Source organism: Jaculus jaculus, chromosome 1 (genome assembly GCF_020740685.1).
Source record: "Jaculus jaculus isolate mJacJac1 chromosome 1, mJacJac1.mat.Y.cur, whole genome shotgun sequence".
Classification (NCBI taxonomy): domain Eukaryota; kingdom Metazoa; phylum Chordata; class Mammalia; order Rodentia; family Dipodidae; genus Jaculus; species Jaculus jaculus.
Genome location: NC_059102.1, coordinates 53,614,285 through 53,634,364, shown reverse-complemented (window position 1 = coordinate 53,634,364; position 20,080 = coordinate 53,614,285). Strand labels below are relative to the sequence as shown.

General features: G+C 38.9%; 1 protein-coding gene across 4 annotated transcripts in view; it reads right to left on the bottom strand.

Moving 5' to 3' along the window:
• Positions 1–20,080, bottom strand: part of Glis3 (GLIS family zinc finger 3) — a 492,950-nt gene that overhangs the window by 63,654 nt on the left and 409,216 nt on the right. For all 4 annotated transcript variants that reach the window (XM_045157705.1, XM_045157712.1, XM_045157721.1 and 1 more), the window contains one exon: positions 2,188–2,332. In XM_045157705.1, the coding sequence (XP_045013640.1) occupies positions 2,188–2,332 (145 nt within the window). The remainder of the gene's footprint in view (positions 1–2,187; positions 2,333–20,080) is intronic.

The window sequence follows — 20,080 nt, the reverse complement described above, 5'->3', positions numbered from 1 at the left end:
GTTGGCTTTTGTCCACAGACCTTTAGCACATGTGCAGCTGGTGTGCACATGCACTCTTCACAAGTGCCTTGCTTAAAAAGGAAGCCTTGCAGTTTGCGTTTTACTGTAGTTTTTCTCCCTGCCTGGATCCGCTTCTGGGCTGCCTACTCAGAAAAACAAAAGGCATAATCAATTTTTTTTTTATTTCAGAAACTGAGGAGGAGCAATAGGATCTGAAAAAGGGATAAAGTAGGGAGGATATCCTTTCACAATTATCAGCTACCTGGAGATATAAAACTCTAGAAATGTAAGCGGGTGCAAATACTTGGCTCAATATTCTTGTGTTCAGTGTTTGTTTGCAGTGGCATGAGGTTCTGGTACACACACACACACACACAAGTACAAATAAAATAATTTTTAAAATTTCAATAACGAGGTTGGATAGGATGTCCCCCACCACATGTTTCAAGTACCCTCAGAGTCGGTGGCTGTGGCAAAGCCTGGCACTATAGCTCATTTGCTATAGCTGGAGGCTCAAAGGCAAAAGTGCAAGATCTTTTCAAGGACCAAGTATTAAAAAAAAAAATCAAGATATCTATTTTGCATGATAATGCTATTTCAAACTAAAACTAAACCTTAAAAGTTTCAACTTACCAAAAAATTTAAAATATATTATGACATACAAAAATATATGCCAAATCAAATTCTCTAGTTCTCAAAATGAACCATTTGATATGTATAAGGGAGTCATTAGCATTTCCCACAGATGCAGGTGTTGGTAGATTTCCAACCCTATTTCTATGAGATAGAACAAGACCTACCCATCACTGGAAGCTATTTCAATCAAGTCTGATTAGCTTTGGTTTTAACTGCTAGGTTTCAAGTCTTTAGTGAGGTATATGTACTGACTGAAGAGGCAAGGGCATGCTTATTGATTAAACCTGATTATTAATGAATTTAATATGTTGGCATAAGTTCTTAAGCATCAATTTCGCACATCCAACACACACATAAAAGGCTACTCATTATTCTTCATGTACATATCTAATGCAAAAATATTTATTTATATGTTGGTGACACTGAGCAGTGTCATACTTGATATGTGTCTATACAGATCTTTAAAATTTGGTCAACCTTTCAAATATCATTAATCTTATCTTGCTGGATCTCAGAGAGCAGAGGCCATGTACCCATAGCAACTTCTAAAGGTCCCCTGGCACTGAACCACCGTGATTAAGGATAGCTTGATGATGGCTGCTCATGAAATTACTGCTTAATGCTCCTTTCTCTGTATTTGGATCATCTAAGCACTGTCAAGCTTGAAAAGCTACACAAGCATGTCTTTATCCTACTCCACTGTAATGCATCAGTAAATTCTCCATTCTTTATGGTTTATTAGTACTTTTCAAAAGGAAAAAAATAGCGTGCTGCCAACCTGTCTATGGAATCAGATACAGATGGGAGTGGGATTTACAATTCATAAGAAATGGAAACTTCCCATTGTTGGGAATGTAGTGCTGGTGAGACATGTTTTCACATGGTGCACAGTAAGAGCTTTCTGTATGTAAAGAAATAATTCATTAGAGAGGGTTGAAAATGCACTTTAAAAACACAGAGGCTCAGAAAGTCAAAGAAAATTAACTTCCTTTATGTATATTAGATTTTTCTTATTTTTTTACCACACACACACACACACACCCCTCTGCAATTTTCTGAGTACAGGGTCACCTACTATTTAAACCCAGGCAGAAGGAAGGTGGCTTCAAGTGCCTTTCCCTCTTCTCCCTCTGTGGTTGGCAGGCATTAAATAAATATTACTATAAGTTGACTTACTGTTGTGAAAATTTTCTTAGAGACCTGGGCTTTCATTTAAAATGTACAGATGACAATGACCATTCTATAAAAATCACATGAAGCCTGCTACCTGATTAAGTGGTCAACATTTCCTTTGTGTCTAAATCAGTTAGTAAGTTTAAGATATCTGGCCAAAGTCTAGTGAGAAAAGAGCCAATGCATTATTTTACTTTTTTTTTATGAGAACAGTCTGCTTTGCCAGACCCAGCTCAGAAATCACAGGAAGAAGAGAGCAACCACAGCCCACTGACATAACCAAATACAGTTGAACATGGGATGATGTCAACATTCCCTTTAAGCAGAGTGCAATTCCTAAAGGAGTATGAACACATTTTACTCCCTTTGCATTTTTACCTGAGTAGAGGTCAGGCCCTGGCCCAGGAGAGCATCCTACAGTGCCATCCGTAGTGGGGTCTCTGGGGGAAGTGGCTGGCTGCAGGGGCTGTACAGTGAGGCAGTCTGTGAGTAGATCTGGATGGAGCTCTGTGCTAGATCGCAGCTAAAAGAAGAAAACAGAAGAGAAATGAAAGAAGAACATGGTCCTTTGAATATTTGTCTGGAAATGCCATATTCTCTAAGGTTTAGCAATTCAATCCACAAATATTTAACAAGTAGCTCCTGTGAAATAGAGACACGAGCTCAGCACATTATCAATTAAGGGTCAGTTTTATAGTTCTCATAACACCTGGCAGGTACTTCAGGAAACACATGGTTAGAGGTGGGTGGATGTGACCTCAGACCTTGATACTTCTACCTCTGTGAAACCAACTTCCTATTATAGTTCAATTTGTTTGTTCCCTATCTTATCATTACTTGTAGAGATAACAAAAACAAACCCAAGTAGATATATTCCATATTGGAAAGTATTTTTTAAAAAAACTGGAGATAGTTACATAAAAATATCCTGGAGAAAATTAAGAAATATCCATTGAGATTTGATTTCCAACAAGTATTACATAAAAGGACAATAGTCAAGTTAAAATTTAAATACAGAGAATGAAGAAAGTATGGTATTACTAACAACAACAAAAAAAGCCAATTGTAAGTTACAATGAAAAACAAGGAAGGGAGGGGGGAACTTAAGAGAATGATATTGTACATACATAAGAAGAAGAACAGATTAATTGAGGTGAAAAGGCCTAAGTGAGGTCAGGGGAAGAGATTGAGTAAAGAAAAGGTAGAGGGAGGGCCAATCAAAATCCAAGAAGATATAAATAAAACATATGGTAACCTACTTTTTTGGACAATGGAACACTCAGGAGCCATAGATTGTTACTAGAAAATTTTCAGTGCCAGGGATGGGATACCTTCCAGTGAGTTTTTGGCCAAGGAGGTCCCTGATGACCTCAAAACCATACAGACCATAGCTTAGGCCCTTGGTTTCCCACCAGGAATATACAGTAATACCCTATTGCTGATGATTCCATACGTGGGCTGCAAGGTCACTGATAAACCATGCTGAAGCTGGGCTGAAAACCTCCTCCATGTAGACTAGCTGACAGAAAGCTGGGAACAATCCATGCTGCATGCAGTTCCATGTGAAAGACATAAATCACCAGGGAAGATACCCAACAGTGGACACTGAAAGCCTTGTATTTGGCCAGCCAGGCCAAATGAGCCAACTGGCGCAATAGTGGCATGTCTATTATGTGGGAAACCAACCACTCTCTAATTTGACTGGAGGCCACTCCATGGTAGGGAATATATCCCTGATACTGAAAACTTACAACAGAGGTAGTCATGAGTCCTAGGGGTGTAACATCTGTTGCTGTCTGACTAAACGTATATAGTATGCTCACCAAACTGCCCAGTAAGCACTTCTCTTAATGTTCATACTCATATACTAATGCTACTCTCACTTTTGGTTAGAGAACCTTCTCTATTCAGATGGCAGTAACCTTGTGATGACTCAGAAGGCACCATGGTACTGAGAAGAAGTGACAGAGTAGTGCTCAGCACACAAATATCTCAATCACACCTTCCAAGGCTCAGGGTCCATTGCGGAAGAGGTGGCAGAAAGAATGTAAGAGCCAAAGGAAGGGTAGGACTCCTTACAACGTGCTCCTCCAGACACAAAATGGCCTGGATATCCATGACCTCACAGTGTCTGACACTACATACAAAATATAATAGGAGGAAAAGATCAGGACATCAAAATAAAAGAGAGACTGATTGAGGGCTGGAGAAATGGCATAGCAGTTAAGCGCTTGCCTGTGAAGCCTAAGGACCCCAGTTCAAGTCTCGGTTCCCCAGGTCCCACGTTAGCCAGATGCACAAGGGGGCACACACGTCTGGAGTTCGTTTGCAGAGGCTGGAATCCCTGGCGTGCCCATTCTCTCTCTCTCCCTCTGTCTTTCTCTCTGTGCCTGTCACTCTCAAATAAATAAATAAATAAATAAATAAATAAATAAATAGATAAATAAATAAATAAATAAAACCAGAAGAAAAGAGAGACTGATTGAGAGGGGGAAGGGATATGATGGAGAGTGGAGGTTTAAAGGGGAAAGTGGGGGGAGGGAGGGAATTACCATGGGATAATATTTACAATCATGGAAGTTGCTAATTATAAAAAATAAAAAAATCTTAGGGCTGGGAGATGAACAAAGAAATAATTTAGATCTTCATTTTATCACATACAATGAAAATAATTCTTTATATACTAGAGAATTACATGTAAAAAATCAAACCATGAAACTGGCAAAATATAGGTAAAAAATTATCAATTTCATTATGAATAGCATTTTGTAAACATAATTTGAATGAAAAATTACAATGCATAAATTATTCACATAAAAATAACAACCTAATTATGTTGAAGTATAATACTTAAAGCAATCTAAAGTATGGTTTTTAGAATACTGCAAATGGGTATCTTCAGTATTTAAAGACAGCATATAAAGTACTTTATGAAGGTAACTTTCAGCTTCAGATAGAATGCCAGAATACTTTTATTACTTGACAAACATTCCATATTCTTCAGTCTTTATGGTCCTTAGGCTCTGTGGGTAGGGAGATGATAAACAATTACTGCACAGTGCACACTGTTGTAGTTACTTTTATGTTGCTGGACAAACATTTGACCCAAGGCAGTTTATGGGGGAAAGGGTTTATTTCAGGCTTACACAATCCAGGAGGCATGTCATCAATGGAGGAAGAAGATGGCTCACTTCCATATATCCAAGAAGAAAGTCACGACTGAACAGCCAGCAAACAAAGCCAGAGTTCAAACTGCTCTGAACACATCTTAGAGCTAGAATACAAGTTCTGATTCCAGTGGCATACCTCTTTTCCAGCAAGGCTCTTCCCACTGGAAACTCAAGTTGTAAGCTCAATTTTAATTTAAAAAAAAATGGTGAATCTATGGGACCATGCATTCTAACTACCACTTCTGTCTTTGCCCCCAGAAACTCATGATCATCTCACAATGCAAACTGCATTAAGTTCAACTTCACAGGTCCCCATAAATTTTACCTGCTTTAACACCATTTATAAAGTCCCAAGTCTCTTCAGAGATTTAAGATAGTTTCTTAACTTTGATCTCAGGATAAATTAAACACAAGTTACTTCCAACAAATAATGGCACAGAGTACACCTTCTATTTTACAAAGGCATAGCAAGGACAGATTGGACTAATGTAATTATTAACCAGCAGGTAAACATCAAAAACCTGCAGTTTAAGCCCAACATCCATAAATAGTGACAAAAGTCTCTGGATTACAGTTCCTCTCCTCTTGTTGGCAGCCATTTCCCAGTTCTAGAATATCCAAAACATCTTTGGGCCTATACTATAAGCCACTGTTCATCTTCATAGCTCCATCAATGGCTTATTTGTCCTCTAATACTGGGATGTCAACCATGTTTTTTTTCATTATTGAATCAGCAGTGACTCAAACAGGTTCATCTTCATACAACAGCCTTACTAGGCCTCCACACAGGGAATCCAACAACTCTGTTTCACACGTCTAATCTCAGTAGTCTTGACAATGGTTTTACTGGCTCTCCACACAGAGATTTTAACCCTGCTTTACTTTTCCCAAGGCCATTTTCAGAAAACAAAACCATGCTGCACTTTATGACTTGCTTCCCTGTATTTTATATACTTCCAAAACCATTACCAGGTAAGTAGTACAGCCAAATTTGGAAATATAGGGGGGGAATTAAATCTTGACTTTTAAGAGCATGTTACTTATTTACTAGTCTTCCTGCCAGCTACCTCTTGCAAAACAATTTTTATTTTTACTCCTTTGAGCCAACCATGGGTGGATTTCACCCTCAGGCTTCTTTTCCATTGTCCCAATGCAAACCAGTTGGACTAACGTTCATAGTGTCAATCAACTTAACAAATGCAGCTTCAGAAATCTAAAACCAGTCTTTGTGCCAGTAGACATTCTTCTTCCCTAGCAGAGTTATGCCCACTGGAGACCCAAGTTGCAAGATCAATCTTAATTAAAAAACAGTAATGCCTGAGTCTGTGGGGCCATACATTCTAACAACTTACTTTAATTTTCCTATAATAAACTGTACATTTATTTATTTATTTATCAAATATTTTTCTGTTTCTTACCAGTCTCCAAGCACACTAGTTCATTACTTTTAAATTCAACTTTGATTAAACTCTGTGGGAATGGCCAGAAGAACACAGCCAGTGCTAAAATGTTTGTTCTTTCCCATTTAAATGTTCAGAAGAGAAGCCTTCACAGGCTACAATTATCTGTGTACTTAACATTTTTGAACTCTCACCAGAATAGTCCATCAAGCCTTGATTACAATGTTTCAAATCTCCATTTCAAAGTACCAAGTCCTTGCACATTCCTCCAGCACACAAGTTTCAAAAGACCAAAGCCCACATGGTCATATTCTTCACATAAATAACCCCACTCCTGGTCCCATTTTTACTTCTGCTATTACCTTCACATTACTGGACAAAAGATTGAACTGAAGCAGCTTATGGGGTGAATTATTTTATTTCAAGCTTACAGAATCCACGGGGAACACCATCAATAGCAGAAGCAGGCTCACTTCCATAGATCCTGGCAGAGAGACACAACAAAACAGCCAGCAAATGTGGACACATAACTCTCAAACTTCTCTGAACATACCTTAGGGTTGACTACAAGATCTTCCTCCAGTGACATTTTTCTTCCCTAGCAGAGTTATGCCCACTGGAGACTCAAGTTGCAAGATCAATCTTAATTAAAAAAAAGTAATGCCTGAATCTATGGGGCCATACATTCTAACAACCATACACACCATTAGACAAAGATAATGTGACAGAGAAATGTGAGGTACAGAGGGATGTAGTGATGGGTGGAACTTATGATAAGTGATCAGGCAAAAACCTCTTAGGGATAGCACTAGTAAAGAACCTGAAGAAGTAGGCAATATGACCCTGAACTGTTAGTGGAAGAGCCTACATGTCCAGAGTGGTAAGGCCAGCACTGGTGAGCCTGGAGCCAAGGGAGGAAGAAACAGAAGCTGTAAAGGAGATGGGGAGGAAAGGCTGTTGAAAGTCTTGCAAGGGCAACTGCTACACCATGGGGCCATTTCATCTGGGGAGCTGCTTACAAAGAAGAATGAGGAGTCATTACACAGTTGAGAAAATATCCAGCACACTTGAAAAGGAGAGTCTTAAGACTTTTAATTAAATTATCAAAAAACTTTAAAAAATGGTGGTATTGAAGTTATAGGGAAGCCATTCTTAAATACTATCAGTAGGAAATTACATTGGAATATACTTTCTAGATGGCATCAGGGAAATTTTTTATTGTCCAAAATTTAAATAACAAGACGTTAGAATCTGACTTAAGGAAATATCATAAAATATAAAGGGAAAAAGATAAATATTTATGCATGTCTCTAATGATGTACAGAAGTCTTTACATCAGACCTACCCTACCTAACAATCTGACAATTCTCTTACATTTCCACAATGAGGACTAGTAAATAATCTTACATTAAGTTGCCACAATATTGGGCAGTCATTAGGATGATGTTCATGTACAGGACATCAAAACACAAAATTCTGCCTCAAAAATGTAAAAGAAAAATGTATCACACTTAGACAAAATACCAAGATGAAATACAACACTGTATGAAAACTTGTTTTGTTCTCAGGCAAAGTATTATGAAGTTATTTACATTATTTTAAAAAAATTCTTTCTTTCATCTTCCAAATACTCTACATTCTAGTTATGAGCTTCAGCTGGCATATATCCATGTAAGAGGGCCAATGGTGTCCATCTTTTTCAGATGGTCCCTCCAATGATGTCAAAGTAATGATCTAAAATTGGTCATGATGAAAATATTTATACTCTGGAAACTGGCAATTATATAATGAGGGCTTTTCATCTGTCAAGCTGGTTGATAAAATTACCAGAACACTACTGGTACTGACTATGAACTTTGCTCTGATCTGAACAAAGACACACACATTGTTATGACTTGGATGTGGTGTATACGCTTGCATGCATGTGCATACACACACACACACACACACACACACACACACATACTCCTATGTACACCCCATACATTAGAAGCTTGGTTCCAGTGTGGCAGGGTTTAGAGGTAGTGGCCTTTTAGAGATGAAGCCCAGGGGGAGTTGGCTATGTCATGGAGGGATTGTTCTATGAAAAGCTTAAAGTGGTTCCTATAGGACCAGGAGTTAATTCTAAGTAAGTGAGTAGTTATAAGAGAGTAAGCCTATAACCACTGAGATATTCTCTGGCCTTCTGTCTTACCATGTGATTGTCTAGTATGTGTCCCCAGGACACCATCCATCATGTTATAGCCCAAGGTGCCCGTCTAAGGGCAAGAAGCCGTTTAGACTTAACCTTTGAACTAAATGAACCTATTTTCTTATAAAGTGCCCTGCCAAAGGAATTTTGACATAGCAGTAGAAAATGGATTAATACATCCCACTTTTTATATTTAGAAGGCAGTACTTCTTGATTCTCAATAAAGCTTCCTAAACAGCCAAATCTATGTCCAGGCATTAGTCTAAAAATATGTAAGTGGTCAAGTGGCCCTAAGGACAGAGAAGGATCATTTAACTCAGGTAGCACATGTGACAATCACAATTTACTCAACTTTGGTACACTGGACATTCTGACTAGGATTGTCTTCAATGCCAAGTCTCCCAGGGACTTTGGAAGGTATGTTTGTTATTTTTGTACTAACCTAACACATGCTGCTTAAGAAAACTGGAAAAAAATCAAGGCTTAGAATGAGTTCTGGTGATCACTTTTAATTTATCTTCCATCATTACAATGTGATCTGGGGTCCACATGTTCCACTAAGGGCAGACAGAAATGCTTCTCTGCTTTCTATTACCCACTTCTCTAGGGTTTTACAGTTATCAGTACCAGTGAGATCTTTCCAAGGAATTTCATGGCCATGGCTAATCCTGGCGTCAAAGGCAGGCAATTCTTTCTTAGCTTCAACAAGTTTTCATCTTTTCCAACAGTGTGATTCCATACAACTTTGTGGTGAAAGTTAATTTGGTTTTCTCTGGGATTAGGCATGGTTCTAGAAAGTGCTTCTTAAATTGAACAAGCACTGAGAACCTTATGCAGAATTTCCAGAAGATAGCCATATATGCAAAGATATACAGGCCTGAGATGGAAATTTTGTGTCCCTTACAGATCATTAGACCAAGAAAGAATCATCCAGGTTAAAATGAGTGAGGCAGGCATACATAGCACTCTCCAGGATGGGTGTTTTCAATATAATCTGGTTTTATATCAGAACAAGAAACTCCACAATTAACACAAAACCATCTCTTAACTTGTATCTCAATGATATCTTCATACTTTCTAGGAATATTTTAAGATAGAGGGACATTTTTTTTTTCAATGGCAGGACGGTGTGCAGATGCAGTTCTCAAGCTTGGAGTGCATTAGAACTACCTGCAGGGCATTCCCAAGTTCCTAACTGGTGATTATATTTGTCTACCCAGTGTTCTGTTAAGATCCACTGGTCTCTAGCACTCCTAATAAGGAAAGCTAAGGTTTTTCTTGCAAAGGAGAGAGCAAATGAATTGTGGAAATGGAGCTGATAAATATGACATTCTTTCATGTAGAAGTTGAAATAATATCACTTTATCTTCTCTGATCAGCTGTAGTTAAAAGAAAAAAATCTGCCGGGTGTGGTGGCGCACATTTTTAATCCCAGCACTTTGGAGGCCGAGGTAAGAGTTTGAGGCCACCCTGAGACTACACAGTGAATTCCAGGTCAGCCTGAGTGAGATCCTACCTGAAAACCAAACAAACAAAAAATCTTTCTGAAGCATAGATTAAAGGCCTCTAATTAGTGGTGTTCTGGAAAGGCCACTGGGAGAAGATATAGATAAATAATAAGGGTGTTTGCAAATCAGTGGATTTGCAGACTGTGCAAATAGAGGGAGACCTGTGTTGTGCTTTGTATCTTATCAAATACTAGCTGACTACTCTGTAAGATATTGGTGTTATATCCACTAGAAAGTGGCCATGATCTTGGAATCATACACATCTGTTACAATAAAAAGATTCTTAAGTGGTGAAGAGATGGCAAGTTAAGGTACTTGCCTGTGAAGCCTAAGAACCTAGGTTCAATTCCCCAGTACCCATGTAAACCAGATGCAAAAGGTGGTACATGCATCAGTAGTTTGTTTGCGGTGGCGCTCTCTCTCTCTCTCTCTCTCTCTCTCTCTCTTTCTCTCTCTCTCTGTCTCTTTGTCTCTATCTGACTCTCTCTCTCTTTCAAATAAATAAATGAAATATATTAAAAAAGAGTCTTAAGTTCTCTATATATGTACATGATGGTCTCTTCAACATTCACAAAGATAGATAGCAGCATGAGGTTCACCTAAAAACAATTTAGGTGCACATTGCTTCACAGGAAGAAGGTTAAACATTTCAGTCTCACTTAATGCCTGCTCTCAGAAAAAAGAGTTAAGAATTTGTCCCTTACAGAGTCTTTGCTGAAAAGTGGGATATGAACCACTGAGTATCAATTCTTCCAAATTTTAAAGGGCTTCTGTGCTGCATGGATAATGTGAATGGTACCCCTGGCTTTGTTCCTCTCAGCTGTACTCTCTAGCAAACCGTGAGCCTTCTTTAGCTTTTTCTTTCAATCACTAAGCAACCTTTCTTAGTTCTTAACCATATGTCAGGTGATACTTCAGGAACTGGAAATACAGTAGCAATCATAACAAAGACTCCCACAGAGGGGTTTGCCTTCTAGAGCAAGGAGCTAATAAACAGAAAAACAAGTAAATAGATTCTAGAGAAGGTGGGAATTGTTCTGGAAGAGTGAAAAAGGAGAGACCTACAGAGGCCAGTGTGACTGGAGATGGGTATGATGTGGGAGAAAAGAAGGAAATAAGGTCTGAAGAAGAGGACTGGTGACTGGGTCTGGCCACATAGGGCCTCACAGCCCTCAGTAAGGGGTTCGGGATCTACCTTACCACAGGAGGAAGCCTTCACAAGGTTTACATCAACTGGCTCTTTGAGAACTTAACCTCTAGTCTTATCTCTCTCTCTCTCTCTCTCTCTCTCTCTCTCTCTCTCTTTTGAGAGCCTATATTCTCTATGAGCTGTGATGGTTAAGGCCATGTGTCAACTTGACTAGGCTGTCATTCCCAGTCACTCAGTCAAGTACACATCAAGGTGATACACAATGAAGTCAACCCAGGAGGTTGACTTTAAGGAAAGAGAGTATGTCCCACAATCTGAGTGGGCATAATACAATCATTGAAAGAGCAAAAGAAAACAAAACAAATGACAAAAAAAAAAACAATGTTTCACTGAAAATGAAGAAAGTGTGGGTTGAGGAAGAAGCCTGGCACCATGCTGTAGCTCTTATTTGCCAGCACCCACAGCGGTATGAACAAGTTTCATGAAAATCCCTTCTCTCCTCTGTCCCCCTCTTCTCCTACAGTCCCCCACACTCTATTGCCTACTTGTTCTCTTCCTTTGGTGATATAGATGCCATCATAGCACCCTATAAAATCTGACCAGGATGAGTTATTTCAGGTCAGGAAGAAAAGAGCATCATGCGTACAAATCCCCGAGAGAAGGGCTAGATACATGCAGTCAACATGAACCACGCTTAACAACTTCACGGCAGATCAGTGAATGTACACTCGATCTCTTCATAATTCTGTGAGGTATACACTACAGTGGCTTCTGTGTGGAAGAGGAGATAATGAGACGCACACAGCTAATGAATGCTAAGTGGACTCAGGTATGTTAGCATCTAGCCAGGCTCTAAGATGTTAACACCATATTGACTCAAGAAAGACCCCACTCCCATCACTTGTCTGTCCCCTACCACATAGCTCAGGCTCACACTTTTCCCTTAAAAAGACTCTTTTAATTTAATCAAGAGCCTATTGTTCAGGTATCAGTGCAAAGTTTTCTTACCACTGTGTGAATTCTGATACCATTTCCCACTTCAGTTCATTTTTGAACTGAAAAAGAGACAATAAACATAACAGACTACTCTCGGTTAGTTTTCTTCATCCTTCACTCATCCCAGTCTGGCATTAGGCTTGATTCTGATCCATAACATGAATGTTACAAAGCCAGACACTCACCATTTCTTCAAGTCTGCATCCTAGACACACACATAGTGGTACCAGAGCATAAACTCTACTCCACAGTGTTCACTTCTCATTCTCTAGATAGTGACACAATCATATTGACTTTGAGATCATTTTGACTAGAGATATCCCCTCCCTAAGGATACCTTCCTGTTGTCTTCCTCTTGTCTTCCCTTCTACTTCTTTCTCTTTCCATCATTTCCCTGATATTTTCCTTGGTCCTTACCGCATCTTTGGAAGGCCACCAAATTTTATTTGGATAACATTCACATCTGCATGCTTTCCATATGCCTTTTATGGTGTGAAAATCAGAGAAGTCCTCTGTGAGGGAAGACCCTTGTGGGTATAGACATGAATAAAGAAAGCAAGCCAGAAATGTGGGCAGAGCATTCACACAGAAGGAAGAAGCTGGTGGGTTCTGAGAACAGCTATCAGGCAGGAGCAAGACAAGTAGGATGTATGATTGGAGAAATGTCCAGGGTTCAGCTGGGTAAGACCAGAAGGCATAGGGAGATTTAGTATTTGATTCTGAAGTAAGTATGGCATGGCAAGGAGGTAGCAGGAATGCAAGTGGTATCTTATACTGTGAAAGGATTGTTCTGACTGAAGATGGGGAATAAACAGTAACCTTCACAGAGGGGCTATTACCCTAGTCTAGACTAGTGCTACTGATCCTTGGGTTCAGAAGTTGTCAGTTGCTACTTTAAAGGTGGAACTGAACTTGGTATGGGGTAGGAAGGAAAGAGGGAATCAAGAATGGGCCCAAAGCTTTGGCCTGAGGAATAGTGAATGAAACAAAGAAGGAACAGGTTGCAGACAAACTAGCAGCTTATAGACATTAACTCTGAAATGACTCCTGGACTCTGAGGGGAGAGAACCTGCATGAGGCTGTACTTGAGGGTGGTTCAGGAAGCAAGAAGGGGCTGGACCATTTAGAGAACTTCTCCAGGCACTCTTCCTTCTACAATCTATCCATTTCAGATGGACTATTCTAAAATAGAGATTCCTTACCATGTTTATGAAATAAGTATCTTCATGGATTGTTCAATATACCAGGCCCCTAGAAAGACCAAATCACTAGTAGCCCCCATCCTGTGATCTCTCCATAGTCCACATATAGACATATCTCCTGAGTCTTCACAAAGGCCTGTGTTGTTGTCTGCAAACATCCTCTGAAGTATGTTGTCACTCCCTCTCAGCGTAACTCCTTCTAGATTCAGTGTGTGACTCCCTTTCTGACTGAAGCCTTTCTCCCAAGGGGAGCAGGAGAGTTATGGTGTCTGTTGTCCATATTTTTGTGATTGGACTGTATATTGGGGCTTTGTTTCTCATTATGAATTCAGTCCACAGGGCCTTGCTGACCATCTGTCTCAAGGTTTTTAAAAACAAAGGGCAATGTGTCATTGATTTATATAAAATCATTCAGTCACTGACTGCTTACTGGATCTGTGAGCATGAGCCAAAATGCTCTATCTAAAGGAAGTGATGTTCTCTACTGGTGTGTGATATGTGTAGAAGAGACAAGATATTCATCACTTCCTTTCATCCCACCAATGAAGTTTTCAAAGATGCATATAAAACATGATAGAATAGATAGATAGATGATACATAGATAGATAGATAGATAGATAGATAGATAGATAGATAGATAGATAGATAGACGACAGACAGACATACATACAGACAAAATAAACATGATAGAAAGACTACTGATGCCATGCTTAGATCCCTTGGACACCTGCGCTTCTCAGTGTGCTGTCCTTATCCAGCTATGATGTGCCTTCCCTCCCCCAGCTTCTGTGCACTTTCCAGTCAGCAGCCAGCACCAGTCTGCTGTCCTCCTCTTCATCAATGACCCAAATGTGTTCCTCTGCCATGAAGTTGGGCAAACTCTGAGGTGTAAGTTATGTTTCTGAGCTTCCTGTGGCTGAGAAGGCCACCTGAATCAACACCCTTCCCTGCTTCTCTCCTTAATTATGTGGGTGACACCTGACTCCTTGGCTCACAGTCAACATCTGGAAGCATTCAAAGCTCTGTGGTTTCATTCAGGCATGCCCAGAACCAAGAAGAAACACCAAAGAGAATGTGTTTCTCTTCGGTACCTGCTATGCCCCCATACAAAAGGTCATGTGTTGTAGCTAGCTTCCCATTACCATAACAACTTGGACCAAATAAAAAGGAATGTTTCTTTTGGGTCATTGGTTCTAGAGGTTCCTGTCCATGGCTTTGGGCCCCTCATTATGACAGTACATTTTAACAAAAATGAATGGCAGAGCAAACAACTCATCTCATAAGTAGGAAGCAGAAAACCCAGAAGCCAGGACCAGGATCCTTCAATCCCCTCCCCAATGCCCTAAGGACCTCCCATTTGGGTCTTCCTCCAAAAGGTTTCACCACCTCCAAGGAGGATCAGCGAACACTCCAGGAAGCACAGCCTCTAACTTATAGACCTTTGAGGAACACTTAGTCCAATCTATGGAGAGAATGGGGTTTTGGAGCCATCATAAATAACAAGAGCATAATTGTGGACAACCTATTGAAAATAAAATTCCAATTTATAGAGACAATCAGGAGCATCCAAATGGGTTTTAAAGTCACTGTGTCCAAACCTCTACTGTAAGCAGAGCCTCTATTGCAGCAACTCCTCATTGGTCCTTCCCACTCTGTTGCTAAGTATACTGTACCAAGAGGAGACTTCTTCATCTTGGCAGCTAGTTCCAATTTTAGACATTTCCAGGTGTCAATAAGATTTTTGGACACAGAGTACTGATCTGGCTCTCAGCAGCTAATAAGGCTGCCTGTATCATGCTACTCATAAACCTGTAGCCATGCTCAACATACAAGGGAGATATGAGATAGCTCTGAGGCTCAGAGGTCAATCTGTGAGTCTTTGAGTGTTAATGATTCTATCTAAAATGAACTATTTTAGGACTTAATTTCTTCATCTGTCCAGGTACAAGTAAACAAACTAAGTAGTTTCTGTACAGCCTCCCATTATGAAATATGTGTTTCAAGTGATAGTTTTTAAACCTCAATAATAAAATCACCTATCAAAGCTTGACAAGTTTCCTGAATGTGGAAATTTGAGCTGTTTTCCTAACAATGCAGGGACTTTTCCTAATATGTAAAAACAAGGCGCCACCAATTGTGATAGTATTTGTTTTCATGTACAAGATTATTCTGTTAATGTTTATGAGCTCTTGAAATGAGATGGAAATTCTACTCCCATCATTTTTTTTCATTTCAGATATGATTGAATAATCATCCAAGATTAAGCGAATCAAGTGGAAATAATTAGCACAGGGAAAGAGGCCCAGATTCTTCAGTTTTCAGTTTCATTACATTTTATTCCAAGAGAAAAGGCATTCTCTTAAGTCTGAAGTGAGACATATTTCCAAAGAAAATGAGGCACAATCAAAGGACTTCTTGTGCTCACTTTCTCTGGTGAGCACAGCCCATCTGAGCTGGGCATATTTATGTATCTCCTTGTTGGGGTTCCTTTGTTCTCCAAGAAACAAATGCCACCAAAATATGTTTCTGAGGAAACTCAGCCAAAAGGAAAGACAAGTAGGATATTTTTTTTTCTCCCAGAGGTTTAGGGTTTATTACCAGAACATTCTTATCAAGTGTGCTTTGAGCAATGTGGGTATCAGGGAATTAACTCATTGCCAAAAGGATTAAAAATAATTGTAATGAATTAACCTATTAGATTAATTACAACTAATTTTCATTTGAATCTAAAGATTCCATCTCTAGGGGATTCTTTGGCACTAACATTTATGAAGTGGCTTTGGCATATCACAGGTAATTAATTTCCAACAATCTGCTATCAATTTTTTTGCATTGGGAATGACCAATTTACAAAGAGGAAATGAAATAAAAGTGAAAACTTAAAAAAAAAAAGTGGCACTGGGAGAAATATTTTTGGCTTCATGACTTTCCAGTTGTGTATCCTGAGTTTTTTTGTTTTTTTTTTTAATGTGCTATTTGGTTAGCCATGATTGTAATGGCCAAAAATTTTATTCATAAGTGACTGATGATGGAGTACATATGCCAGGGTATATCTTGATAAGAAACATGAGAAAATATTGCCAAAAAGACAAAATATTAATTAGTTAGTTTCAAATAATACCTGATAAGAAATATTCAGAATTTCAGAAGGAAGAGGCACAGGGTGTCCCATAATACTGCCTGATAGCTCCAAACTGATGCTACCCAACTGACATTTCAACAGTGGAAACACTTATACTGTCTTCATTGTGACCTACAGGTTACACATGTCTAATGAACATTTGAACTCATCCTTTAATTGTAGTCAACTTAAATTAATTTTCAATGTGCAGTACTCAACTGCATGGCACTACTGCCTCTAATGGTATCCATTCAGCCTCTGTCTAAATCCTTCTGGTGACAGGGAACTCACTTCCTTACACCCTCCACTAACTGCCTAGTCATAAGAAAGCTCTATGTATGTGTGTGTGTGCTCATGCATAGGTCATAAAATTAGAAAGGAGATCATGAAGAGGAGATGAAGGAAGGAGGAAAGAGGCAATAATGAATACATGTGACATGAAAACAGAAGGGTAGACCATCTGGGGCGAGGAAGGAAATCAGCCAGAATGGGAAAGGCAGGAGGTGAGTGGCAAGTGTCAGGGGAGGAGGACAAATCAGAACTAAATATAATGACACATATGTATAAAAATACCATAATTAAGCCCACTACTTTATATTAATAAAAGGAAAACAAGAGGAAGCAAGAAAGTTTTGTCTCAAGTGCACTCACTGGGTCCTCAGACCACATGGGCTATTTTTGTCTACACTCTGACATTATAGTTCTTTTATTATTTGAGACACTTCAAATGTTATAGAACCACTACCTTTCATCCCCCAAAAGGGCTGGGTTAAGCTACGTTGTCAACATTCCCACAGTAGGTTCACTCCAGACTGAACATCAGAAGATTTTTTTTGAATTATCAATTATTTAATTATTAATTATAAGAGGGTGGTGAAGTAGGAAAAGTTGGAATCTCCTAACTTAACAAACTACGGTGCAAACTACCGTGAGGCCCTTAAGCAGGTATACTCACTTTCCTGAGTGTAGCTGCCCTTGTGTTAAGATAAGAATAGAATCAGAGCTGCTTTGGGTGCCTTGAGAGCTGAATGATATAAAGTATAGAGAGTACTTAGCACCTTGCTTAATGCACAAAATCCGCTCACTAAAATGTCAGTTCCAGCTATTTAATGCAGCATATTCTTCTATTCACCACCTCAATTACTCTGAGTAATGGATCACTTTGAATAATTAGTATCCAAACAGTAACTCAGTGAACTCACTGTCTGATCAGGAGAGACACAACAGAATTAATATATCCCTTGTTTTACACTTCCTAGATTTTCTGTTTTCTCCAATAATATAGGCTAAAGGAGCCAATAGCCTTTTAAAATCCATGTTACACTACTCTTTCTTTCTTTCTTTCATTCATTCATTCATTCATTCACTCATTCATTAGATATTCTCTGTCTTTACTTTGTGCATGAAACTATGCTAGTTCTAAGAGATAAAATGGTACATAATAAAACACAACCCAGGCCCTTGCAGCACATAATGTGTAATGTAAATACAACACCATCAAATAAAAGTCCTGTGTCTTTGTTCATATGTGGTATTGATTCCTATAGACCTTTATGTTGGAAAGCCATTTTAACGCTCCCCTGCTGTTTATTGAGGTGTCCCCCCCCTTATAAGGTACAGTTCATTCAACACAACTGGGTACCACCTGCCCCCCTGCAGTGCCATTAACAAACTTGATGATGTATGTTCTGGCATTCATGATGATGCTACTGCCCAAGAGTTATCTGTGAAAAATAGCCGATACACCCTAAGCAACACTATGTCACCAATAACCACTAAATAACTGCTCCTCTACCATATGGATCCTAAAACATTACAGTGCAGGATCTGGACCCAGACAATATGAATCTGAACTTTCACATCCTTACTGATGAAATATTTACCAATTGTAAAATGGTTGCTTAGTATCTTTTTAGCCTGGTTTTATGGGTAATCAAGACACCTAACTTGCAAGGTTGTCAATAGAGACAATGAGAATTAAAATCATTTCACCAAGTCACAGTATATAATCAGTGCTGAACACATGCTACCTATTTCCATTAACTTTTATATTTTTACTCATATTTATTGTGAAGTGCTGCAACACTACATAACACATTTTTACTTTCTTCATTGCTCCCATCCAGTTTGGGGACCTTTTTTCCCTCTCTCTGTCAACTTTTCCTTTCTTATAGTATAGCAACGTGATAAAGAAAAATACTAGAGAATTGAGGTAAAGCAGATTCAAGTTCAGATCATGCTTTTCCCACCCTTGGCTAGATATTTAACCTCACAAGGCTTTTTTTTTTTAAATTTTTTTTTGTTCATTTTTTATTTATTTATTTGAGAGTGATAGAGAGAGAGAAAGAGACAGAGAGAGAGAGAGATTGAGAACGGGCACACCAGGACCTCCAGCCACTGCAAACGAACTCCAGATGCATGCGCCCCCTTGTGCATCTGGCTAACATGGGTCTTGGGGAACCGAACCTCGAACCGGGGTCGTTAGGCTTCACAGGCAAGCGCTTAACCACTAAGCCATCTCTCCAGCCCACAAGGCTTTCTTTTGTACAATGTGGTTATACCATGAACTCTGAAAGATTATTACAAGGTGACACAAGGTAACCTATATACAATTGATAGAATTGTTTACAATTATTATTGTTTGCTGAAAAAGGAGAAGAAGCGGTTGTGATTGTTACAAGCAATGCTTGTTCTCCTGGATACTCGGGTCCTACTTATCCTCAGAACCAAAGTCAAGGCCAAACAGTACTGAGTTAAGACGTGAGGGCAGGTTTTGAGAGTTAATGTCACCCTGGATTATTCTATCTGAAAGAATATAGCCAGCATTCATTCTCATGGAAGGTGTCAAAACAGCAGAAACTCAAGCCAATAAAAATATATTTTCTTACAACTTCATCTCAGGTCCTATTTACTCAAGTCTGTATGACCATCTGCTCTTGTCCTGGACAAGATATGGAGAATTGAGGTTCCAAACGATGTTGCCATCAGAAAGACATGCAGTTTGTGCTTGTTTCCATTGTTTTATTTGCAAAATAAATAAATATATATAAATTTTTAAATATAAATAATTTATAAAACTAAACAAAAAGTCTTACATTTTTTTTTCTAAAAACGAAGGCACACAAATGGATATAGTCAAAAGTGTGCTTTATGGTCCCAGTCTGGCTTCATGAGCAGGCACATCTCCAATACAGAATATTGGACTGAAGGTTGTAGCATTTTCATTTAAAAGAGAAGTATTAATACAGGATTTTCAATGCAACATACTCTTTCACTTATTGGGGCCTATACATATTATTGTGAAGACTCAAATCAAGAAAAAAAAAGGGCTTTTATCATAGTTTCATAAATTCCTCTGACATAGACTCATTGCACTAATGTGACCATGCACAATTGATCTCATCTTTCCAAGTATAGTGTTTTCATTTCTGTTTAAGTACTCTCAAGGTTTAATTAAAGCAGCCAGCTATCTAGCAATTATTTCCTCTGCCCATTTTTCAGCTCTATATTGTCTTCTCTTGAATTGACTTCTG